Here is an 11,036-nt window from a genome sequence, read left to right on the forward strand (position 1 = left end):
TGGAGAGTTGGAGCACACAACAAGAAAAAAAATGGCAAAGGGTGGGATCTTGATGAGCAGTGAATGGAGAAGGAAGAAAAAAATGTGACATGGGATGTGGGTGCAGGCTCGGCCTTTGGACGGGTTTCTTGATGTGTAGTGTCAAACAAACGTAATGGTATTTCAAGTTAACGATTCAGTCTTTTAGTGGCAGTTTATCCAACAAGATATTTAAGTATTTTTTAAAAATAATATTTTTTATACAATTTCTAAAATAAAGAGCCTATCTAGATTTGTCCAACGGGAATTTAGAGTCAAAAACCTAGACAATCATTTTAGGCATGGCCCATACTCGGGTCCATTCTCGAAGTACACCATATGACTATGTCACTGTCGCAACTTGCTTTGAGGTCAACGATGATGGCTAATTTATTTGTTTCTCCGTATTCTATCATTGCTTCCCAACCTCTATTCCATAGAAATGGATTTGTCATGTTCTCTAGTACAGCGCTATTATTGGCCACTGGCACATGGATGTGAAATTTGACTACGAAATTTACGTGTGGGAACAGGGAAGTAGGAGTATGTTTCTTGGTTGTTACTTGTATGAATGGTCGCCGAGATAGCTAACCATTTAATTTTCTGTCATGACACAACACTTGTGATGAATCTATATTAGTATACGCTTGGGTTGTCAAGACGAGTGGCTATGATTGGCGGTGAATCTATTTATATGTGTCAGACGCCATTGAGTGGCAGCGCAAGCTAGTTCCAATACTTCATTTTGGATGGACAGGAGATGATGCACATCCATTTTGAAGTCTTCTTCACCAGTGATGCCACGAAGCCGTTGGCCCAAAAAAACGAATATTGTGTTGAGATTCATGAGCGCTATATTCAGGAAATTGGATTCAGTTAGCAACACCCTATGATACTGAGAAGGTAGCTCCAATTGTCTAATGAGAACGTGAGACGTGACAGAGAAGCTAGTGTTGACCAACGGGCACAGTTGAATTGGAATGAGAAAAACGGAGAAATTCGCCAATCAAGGACGACACCGCGAGTCTTCTCAACAGAGAACAAATCGTGTTCAGAGGCCCGGCCGGAGCATGTTGATTTTATTTTTTGGGAGTATTCCGATGTGACACGAGCCTACGGAAGCAGCAGCGTTGATCTGAATTCTGATCTGGCGAGGCCGCCGGAATCCCACGCCTGGGATCTGCCGATCTGACGACCAGACGTTCAGAGGCACACGCGGTGAGCTAAAGTCGCTCCGGTCGTGGCGTCACGGTCGACGAATTTCAGGCCCAGATTCCACACCGATACCGTCAGCCAGATTTTAACTGCTTGTCTGGCCAGTGGCAACGGAGGGCACGGATTCACGGGCCGAGCCGGTGCTGTGGTCAGGTCCGGCCGACCGACGCGTGGCCATCTCCATCGGTCAATCGCGCTCGAGCGTCTTTCCCTTCCATTTGCACCATCCTGGAAAGCCGCTTCTCTTTCAATTCAACCGGCCGCCGCCGTCTCTAAAAGGGCCGAGGAATCTGCATGAGCTGATCGAGCTGCTCTTCTAGGTTGCGCTGCGCTGCGTTGCGTTGCGTTGGTGGTAGGGCGGCGTGACGGGACAGCGCCCTTCACATTCACAAGTCAACAGCGCGAGCTGCCCAGCTAGCTGAGCGCTCATCCCTCCGCCCTGCTCTGCTCGTGAGTTGGGCATGCCCATGGAGAGCGGGAGGAGGCAAGCAGGTGTGGTGGCGATCGAGTGCGTCGCGGGCGGGTCGCGGGCGGAGGAGTGGGGGCCCGGGAGCAGCGAGACGGTGCAGACGGGGGACGTCGTGGAGGAGCTCCTCATCGGGGTCGGCGGCCGGGGCGGGCCCGCCGCGCACGCCGCGCCCTTCAAGGGCGGCCGCGCCGCGCTGCAGAAGCTCCTGCACGCGGCCTACAAGCGCGGGGAGACCTCCGTCGAGGTCCGCGTGCGCCGCTCCGCCTCCTCCTCCGCGCAGGGGCAGCGGCAGCTCGTCGCCGGCGGCAGCGACAGCAGCGGGGAGCTGGTGGACGCCGCCACCGAGGCTAGGATGCAGGCCTGCATCGTGCCGCAGGAGTCCGTCGGCGGCGGCGGGATTGGCCGCAGCCGCCAGTACGTGCTCCGCTCCATCCGCGACCCCAACTACGCCGTCGGCCTCGTCGACCGCATGGAGAGCGAGTGCATCGCCATCAGAGGTAATTAACATACCAAGCATGCTTATCTTCTTCTTCGTGCAGATTTAAATTCTGTAAATGTTTTGGCACCATTTTTTTTATCCGCTTTTGGCCCGTTCATCAACTTGGTTCGGTTTGCGCTAGCGCTAGCCCTCGGAAGAAAAGTAAAAGTCCGCGACTGAGTTTTCGTTACATGCCGGGTTGGACTTGAGAAAAAGGATAGGTGTGCATGCCTGTGCCCGCTGCGTGCGGACTTTGGTGCACAAAAAGTTAAGCAAGTAGGCTGGCTTGATAGGTGACATGCGCATGCGCTTTACCGTTTCCTGAATTTTGGCGTGTTCACGATAGGGATTTTGGTTTGGTTGTAGGCATATACTTGGATTGGTACAGAGACTAAGACAGTCAGAAATGGCCACTTCTAGGAGTACTTATAATATATGATGATCCCACCGTCGTATCTGTGAATATGTTCAGCATATCCTGGGTCTGATGGGATAGGATCCATGGAGGATTGTAGAAGGTGTTTACAAGGTCTTGTTGTGTTGAGGACCGTACCGAACCAAATAATACTGTAGTCTATAATCCAGATGATGCATGCTAGCAATGCTCTGTAGTCAAGCATATTCTTGGGAACATTACAAACAAGTGAACGATGTCCGAGCACTAGATCTTGTATTCTTGTTACATCTTGCAAACATTTGCTAGCTTTTGTTGATAGTAAGATGCAGATCTTGTTGTGAAATGGTAGCATGATATACGAATATACGTACCTAGGAAGTCTTTTTTTTTAATAATCTAAAAAGAGGTATATAATTGCTTAGTCTAGCTCAAGATGCATACTTCCAGGCAACAGACACGGCGATACAACATTGAAAGGAATCAGCATTTAGCTTGTTCATTATTATGCTTGGCAAACCACTTGCTGATTACTGAACATTCACCGAATTCTTAATTGATGAAACCAATAGATTCCTCCGTTGACTTTTTGCTGGTTTGATCATTCACTTTCCTTCTGAATTGGGAAAAAAATGCATGATTACAGAACATGGAAAAAATATTGATCTGATTCCTAACTCTTTTGTGTCTTGTATTCTTGTCACGTCTTGCATTTGCAAGCTTTTGTACCAAATAAGATGCCAATCTTGTTATGAGATAGGAACTCGACAATTAGGTCACTCTAAATCATGTATTCATGTATACTGTAATAACATGGTAAACCTGGAAGTCTGTGTAGTGAACGCACTATGCAGTGTGTTGCTCCTGTCAGTCAAAAAGAGTATATAATTGCTTCTGCAAGATGGGTTCGTCAGGGGGAAAAAATAGCTCAAGATGCATACTTCCAGGCAACAGACACGGTGATGCACGTTGGGTCGAACTAGAGTTTAGCTAGATTCATTATTATGCTTCACAAAGCATTTGCTGATTGGCATTGCTGAATAGTACTCATCTGATTATAAAATCCTGCCTCAAATCCTTAACGCGAGTACGCGACTAGGTTGACTTTTATCGGTCTGATCAGTCACTTCCCTTCTCTATTGGACCAAAAAAGTAGTGCGTATAGTACAAGATCATGAAAAAATATTGATTTGAGTTTGCTAGCTAGCTAGCTCTTCTGCATTCCTGATGCTATGGTCGTTGGCACCTACGGTGCTTTTCTTTTTCAGGCTCGAGGAGCTCGAGGGTGGTGTGCGCGCTGAGCAAGGCGCAGCTGCAGGACGGCTACGTGTCCTACCCGTGGGAGAAGAAGATGCGGGAGGTGCTACCAATCCCCAGGTCCAGCAGCTTCCTCTCCTTGCTCATTCTGCCCATGGCGCTCGACCGTGCCGGCTCCCGCTACAACTCCGTCGAGGACACCCTGGCCCGCGCCAACGCCTGGATCCTCTCGTCTCAGGCGTCCGGCGTGCCCATTGCCTTCTTGAACGTGCAGACTGAGGCCCTTCTCACCAAGGTAGTAATTAATGACCAAGATTGCGTCGATGATGTTGCTGGTTCAGTCGTCGTCTGTGTGCGCCTCTCTGACGATCTGATTTTCTCGGTGCAGATCTCCGGCGAGACAGCATCATCGACAGTCAACTCGGGCTCGCTGGCCGACCTCCCGAACCTCGCCAACGCCAGCCTTTATGGCTTCGAGGACTATCACGGCGTGGACATCGGCGTGGTGAAGGCGGTGCGCGTCTGGTACACGGCCGCTGCTGGAGAAATGCCTGTGGAGATCATCCTCGAGCAGGGCGACGTCAGGCTCGGCTTCGCCATTAGCCGCACTGAAGAGGTACGTACGATGTCACTGGAGTAGTGCATGTGTCTGGTGTGGTGAGTCAGAACTCATCAAGTCACTTTCACTTGTGTGACTCTGAGCAGGGTTTCATCTACGTCTCGTCCGTGGTGGAGAACGACGTCGAGCACCAGGCACCGTCGACGCGCTCGGGGCTCCGCGACCTCTATCGGGAGGCGAAGCGCGCGTCCAAGCTGCTGGTCATCTCGAGGGTGTCGGGCCAAAAGGTGCTGCCGTGGATGGTGTCCACTTCCGGCGCCATTCGGTGCTTCGACACCGTGTCCCTCAGCCAGAAACTGTCCCTGCACCGCCACGCTCTGCGCCCGATCCTTCTTCACGTGCTCATGTGGGACGGCGAGTCCGACCCGCCGACTCTGCCAGCGCGCGAGCCCGCCTGCCCGCTGCCGCTGCCTTTGCCGTCCCCGGATTTCGCGGAGTTGCCGCGGCAGAACTCGTTTGCGTGCGTCGACCAGCGCATGCAGACGGAAGGGGACCCCGGGGTCATGCACGAGAGGGATACCGCTGGGGATGCATCCTTCAGGTTCCATAATTTCTCGCTGCCCAACAACTGGGTCTGATAAATGCTACCACATGCTCGGATGTCCGAGTTGGTCGCTGTACATATGTAGATTTACATGAGTTGCTTTGTGCTGAGAAAGGGCAGCTTGTAGTGTAACTTCACTTGTTGTGTGAGAAGTACAGTATAATTTTGGTCGATGAAAATGTTCTCTGTTTTAGACATTACAGATGACTGAACTAGGTGAATAACAGTTTCAGGATTGCACTAGGAGAATAGCAGCTTTATGTGTAAGCTATACATTTTATTTTCACAAGTGATAATGTGGTACGTAAAGAAGGGTATCCACTATCTTAACGAGAGCAATGAACAAGCATATCTTCAAAACAACTTAACCACCTTCAGTACAACAGCACTGGGAAACGAAGACCCAATTGCCAGTTTGGGTAATTTAGTTTTGCATCCTGGTATCTGTCAATTCATAAGATAACCAGATCCATCTGCTGCATAGAGTCTATACTCCATCCTTTCCTTTCAGGTTAATGACTGAAAGCTCCTGCTCGACATAATCCCCAGCGCATATAGGTGGATAGGAATGAGCATCAGGTGCTTCAGCAAAGTGGCCGAGCGGCTTAAGAATTGCATCCGAAGCAATGTGCGCGAACAACTGTTTAGAGAGAGAAAATGAGTTAGTAATCAAAACGTCAGACTATAGAATCTAGCCGCTGCCGACTTTTAAACACTTGTCCAAACTATTGCTTACATAAATTGAGAATCCATAGTACTTACTGTTGATGAAACCCTCCACAAGCTTCTATTTTGCTCTTTCGCTAGTGCTATGGCATCTAGCGTTCTCTTAGACACCACTACCTCATGCATTCCAGCCAAACAATCGCCACCAGTAAGCCATTCCAGCTGTTCAGAAATGAACACATCTGATCAGTAAATAGTAGTACAGTAAGTAAATAGTCCTACAGTACAGTGTCATTTTTTTTCTTTATTTTATAGCCACACCCAATATTTTTAGTACTTCTGTAGTTCTGTTGAAGTATTTGATACTCCAGAGAAGAACTCATATATTTACACCAAAACTTTAAGAAGAAAATCTTTCTAGGTCTGTCCAAATTCTGATTTTTTTTACCTTTTAATCTATAAAACAAAATTATCTTTATACAAAAAAAAGTTACTTATTATGAAATTATTCTTCATAATGAATCTAGTAGTGTCATTTTTGTGTTGTGAATCATATAAAATATTAGATATTGATGGTCAAAGTTTTATAAGTTTGATATACCTGATGTTTTATGATTGGAGGAAGTACAAAAGTAGAGGTCAGTTTGATTTTTACAATCACATTGATTATAAAAGCAAGCATTCATAAAGACCAAACAGAACATAATATGATATCATCAAACTGAAAATGTTTATATTTATACATAAAAGTAGCAGCAAGGCAGACCTGTTTTCCAGACTGAATTAGAAGGCAACCAACAGGGACTTTCACCTCCATCTTTTTACCATTCCTTAACCAGATGTTTAGGCCTGGGAATCTACTCCGGCCATGTATTGTCAAAAAATTAAGATCGTAGTGGAATCCAGCAAAAACAGTGCCCTCAGAACCATGACGCTGCAAGTCACTTCCAGTTGGTGCTAGGAGATGTGGTCCCTAGTGTTCAAAGAGAAATTGAGCCATCTCAACAAAATTATTATAGAAATTGAATATGAATACTATATAGAGACTTGATCTCTAACTGCAACTACAGAACCAAAGAGCTCATGCCATACTTTAGAACCCACTAAGGAACCCAATGATAGCTCAGAAAAAGGAAGAATAAATTTTTTTTAAAAAAAAATGAGTACAACAGAACAAGGCAAAAAAATTTCTTTTTTGAATGAGTAGAGCAGAGAATTACAATATTACCTCCTTCATCAAAGAAGTAAATGCGTCCTTGGACAGGCCAAAGCCAATTGCAGCCATCTCAGCAACAACCTATGCAAACATAACCATACAGGTGTGGGCATAGGCACACAGCTATGTATAATACATAAAACACTGTGAATACTGTTCACACAAAATGTACTAGCATGGATATACCTCGATTGCAGAAATCATTTTAGAACCCCAGGAATCCATCGTCTCTTTCCACTCAGGTAATCCCTCAGGGATAACAGGTTCTGAGTTTAGCTCCTAAACAAGGTTAGTTACCAGCTCAGTGCAAAGCAACAAAACTAAACTACTGCCGTCAATACTTAACGCGTTTCATATTTTAAAATCCAAGATCATACAGAGACGTCACATGGAAATCACAACCTTAAAACGGGTATTTGCAGGGCGAGGACCCACTCTCCACATGTACCGCCATTTCGGGTCCGGCCCTTTAGGCGTGGCTGGCTGAAACTCCTCTGGCATGCTCCTGATCTTCTCCTGCATGTTCTCGTCGACCAAACTGCGAGGAACCTCCACCCCTTCGGGTGTGACACCAACCTTACCAAGAACAAGCAAACTGGATCAGTAATTCAGCACAGTGGGGTAAGTTGAGTTTTTTTTTTCTTTAACACGCATTAAGCAAGACCTGATCGTGCCTATTTTACAACGTGATCAATCACGGCAGTGATCCGGATCCAACCGAGGTGGTATTAATCCCAGCACCGTGAATCCAGTGTTTAGCGCCATCCGGTTGACCATACCCACACCCGATCCATCAAACCCGATTGCCCAATTCGACAAAACAGACAGAGAAGAAAAGGTACGGGGCGGGCAGCTGCCTACCTGGTAGTGGAGGTGGGGCCGTTCCTGGAGGCGCTTTGCGTCGGCGGATCGGGCGAAGTAGCGCTCGACGACGTCGAGGAAGCGGTCGTTGTCCGCCGCGGAGCAGCGCGGGTCCATCACCAGCAACGCCCCCGTATCCCGCAGACTAGCGCTCACCGTGGCGCACAGCGCGCGCAGCTCCTCCTCACCCGCCGGGGCCGCGTCGCCGGCGGCGGCCCGAAGATACGGCGCGAGATCCACCACCGGCAGGTCCATGGGGGCTGGCGCTGGGGCTGCGCGGCGCGGGAGATGCGAGTTGAAATGAAAGGGGGATCGGGGGCAAAAGAAGACTGGAAGTGGAACGAGACAGGCGGTGGGATGATGCGTGAAGGCACCGAGAGGTAGAGTTGGGCCGGAACAGCAAACCGTGTGCGCACGGAAACCTGTTTGGATAAAGATTCTCCCGTCCCGGCTGGGCTGCAGCGGCACACCGACGCCCCGCGCGTGCAATTGGAAACGCGTGTTTATATTCATTGGGGATGTGCAATTCAAAGGTCGTACCAGCTATTTTCTATAGTACTAGCAGAGATGGACCGACCGGAGGAGTCGATCCCCGACAGCATGGGCCTGGCTGCAACACCACGACGCGAGGGAGGGGAGGAGGAGCAAGAAAAAAGGAAGAGGATGGCAACACCACGACGCACCGGTCGTGGCCTGGTCGCGCCAGCCGTCGTTACCTCAGCCGTGTCCACCGTGGTGGGCCGCCGCGCCGGGGCTGCCGCGGCCGAGTGCCACCTCGGCGGCGGGGTGGGGTGAGGGTTGCGCCGGGGCCGCCGTGCCGCCCGTGCTGGGCCGCCGCCGCCGCCGAGTGAGCTGCGCTGTTGCCTCGTCTGGGTCGGATGGGAGAGGGAGAGAGAGGTAAGCGTAAAAGTACGGAACCAATAAATCTACGGAGGTGGCGAGCCTGCGGCTTTGTCCTGATCCAGAATCAAAACGGAGAAGCCAAGTGAAAACAAGGGTTGTAGAAAGAATCGGTAAGAATTAGAATAGTAAAATCAGAATCTGATTCAATTAGATATGTACGGCAAGAACGGAGCCGTCGATCGTCAAGATCCAAGGAACGTAAAAAAAATGCAGACGTGGACACTGGTTCTATTTGAGAAGCCCACCAGGTTTGTAGAGTTAAAAAAAATAAAAACGTAAAACGTGTTGGTGCATTGCAACGAATCAAAGCCTGTTTGTTTTTATCTAGACAGGTATTATCAGGCAGGTTAGATTAGTGTAACTTTTTTCTTGGGTGGATTTATTTGTTTGGCTTGACTCAATACATATGTCGTTTGTTTAGCCACGCTACGTTACAGGGTCCACAAGTCAGCGACCCCCACCAACTACCGAACCTTGGTTGCAGCGCCTTGTTTAGTTCGTCCAAAACCAAAAACTTTTTAAGATTCTATCTTGCGGTACATATATGGAGCATTAAATGTTGATAAAAACAAAAACTAATTGCATAATTTGCCTGTAAATCACGAGACAAATCTTTTAAGCCTAGTTACTCTATGATTGGATAATGTTTGTCAAATAAAAATGAAAGTGTGTCAAAATTCAAAAACTTTTTGGATCTAAACAAGGTCTTAGTTGATCTAAAAAACCAAAAAAATTCAAGATTCCTCATCACATCGAATCTTGCGGCACATGCATGGAGCATTAAATATATATGAAAACAAAAATTAATTGCACAATTTGTCTATAAAACACGAGACGAATCTTTTAAGTCTAGTTACTCCATGATTGGATAATGTTTATCAAATAAAAATGAAAATGTTACAGTGTCGAAATTCAAAAACTTTATGGATCTAAACAAGGCCTCATTTCCTTGTGTTGTGGCTAGGCTCCACGGTGCTTTAAGCATCGTGCGACACAAGCTCTCGTGGGGTCTAGACAAATCGAACAAGCTTAATACATATAGTAAATAGGTCCAGTTGCACCACGTGTCTATCTGTAGCCACGGTCCAGACAATCGAACACGCTTAATATATATAGGGATAGGACTTCGTATAGCTGTTAGGTACAAGTTGTTCTACCCGGTATGAATGCAGGCCACGAGTCAGTAGGGAGCATCCCAATATATGTTAGAATCGGACTCATATTCATCGTCGCTAAATGTGAGTTGTCGTAACTCATATATGTATGGCTCAAGAGTTCGGTTTATATAGAGAAAAATCTTCATTATTCGGGTAAGTGAAGGAGGAGATTTTGTCTTAATATTAAGTGTAGTAGATATAGATTTAATTTAGCTTATGAACGGTGAAATGCGAGCCATATGCATGCGTATGTGCTTTTTTTGTGTGTGCTGTGTGCACATATGTGTAAGTTTTATGAATGGTAAAATGTGAGGCATATGTATGCGTAAGCTATGACACAAATGGTTTGAGACGACTAGACCATGGTAGAAGTGGTGCAAAATCAATTAAAGCTTTGCGACTCCAAACTCAAAGAAAGACGAGTAATAGTATAAGAGACGGAAGAGAAGTGAGATATGAACAGATGAGAGTGAAAAGCTAAAAGAAACAAACTTCTTGCATTCTTTGTTAAAGCGTTTAAAGTTTGATAAATATCCCATAAAAATATTAATATTAATGACACCAAACAGTATACGAGTAACAAACATGCATGTACGCTGTAACAATATGTATAGCTTATTCTATGATAACCCAAACAGCTTTTAGCTTGAAGATTTATTGAACATTCGCTCTTATTTATCCTAGAGATCAACTCTGTAATATAGTTAGAAACACATTGTTCTAACTTGTATAATTGCATGTTGCTACACATGTTGCTCCAACTTATTCGCACATTTGAGAGAGTAAAAGAGCACAAAAGACACTTGGTATTAGGTATATACTATTACTTTTTAAAAAACCTCATGCTAGAGACGTATCCAAAACACATTCCTTGCATACTTGGAAGTAGAGATCAGACAAATAAAACTCAAATATGCCTCTATAATCCGCGTCTCTTTCACACACATGGTTCCTCCACCTATTTTCATCTCTGACTACTTATTGTTCTAGTATAGATATAAAAGGTTGGTTCTATAATATTAATTGTATAATTTGTGTGAGATTAGTATAAATAAAGAATTTTAGTGTGCATAGCTCTACAAAATTGACATTAATCAATTCACTATGTGCAGTTTTAGATCAGAAAGAGTTTAACATTAAATTAGAACCTAGATTCGATCGAGGAATAATTACCAAGGCCTAGACAGTGAGTCACCTAGTAAAGCACCACACTCACGAATCTTGTATCAACGTATGCAC

General features: G+C 46.3%; 2 protein-coding genes across 3 annotated transcripts; one reads left to right on the forward strand and one right to left on the reverse strand.

Moving 5' to 3' along the window:
- On the forward strand, positions 1,354 to 5,194 carry LOC8071779. Its single transcript, XM_002452601.2, has 4 exons — positions 1,354 to 2,199; positions 3,843 to 4,126; positions 4,220 to 4,447; positions 4,537 to 5,194. Exons 1-4 carry the CDS (start codon positions 1,695 to 1,697, stop codon positions 5,026 to 5,028), a joined length of 1,509 nt encoding a protein of 502 aa, XP_002452646.2. The 5' UTR covers positions 1,354 to 1,694; the 3' UTR covers positions 5,029 to 5,194.
- Positions 5,155 to 8,610, reverse strand: LOC110434691. Of its 2 annotated transcripts, XM_021459334.1 has the most exons (8): positions 8,454 to 8,610; positions 7,738 to 8,009; positions 7,279 to 7,452; positions 7,063 to 7,155; positions 6,889 to 6,957; positions 6,427 to 6,633; positions 5,757 to 5,882; positions 5,155 to 5,634 (listed from the first exon to the last, which is right to left on the reverse strand). In XM_021459334.1, exons 2-8 carry the CDS (start codon positions 7,990 to 7,992, stop codon positions 5,482 to 5,484), a joined length of 1,077 nt encoding a protein of 358 aa, XP_021315009.1. In that variant the 5' UTR covers positions 7,993 to 8,009; positions 8,454 to 8,610; the 3' UTR covers positions 5,155 to 5,481. The 2 variants fall into 2 exon arrangements, with proteins under 2 accessions (XP_021315009.1, XP_021315008.1); XM_021459333.1 differs by lacking the exon at positions 8,454 to 8,610 and having other exon boundaries at positions 7,738 to 8,372.

Source organism: Sorghum bicolor, chromosome 4 (assembly GCF_000003195.3).
Source record: "Sorghum bicolor cultivar BTx623 chromosome 4, Sorghum_bicolor_NCBIv3, whole genome shotgun sequence".
NCBI lineage: Eukaryota > Viridiplantae > Streptophyta > Magnoliopsida > Poales > Poaceae > Sorghum > Sorghum bicolor.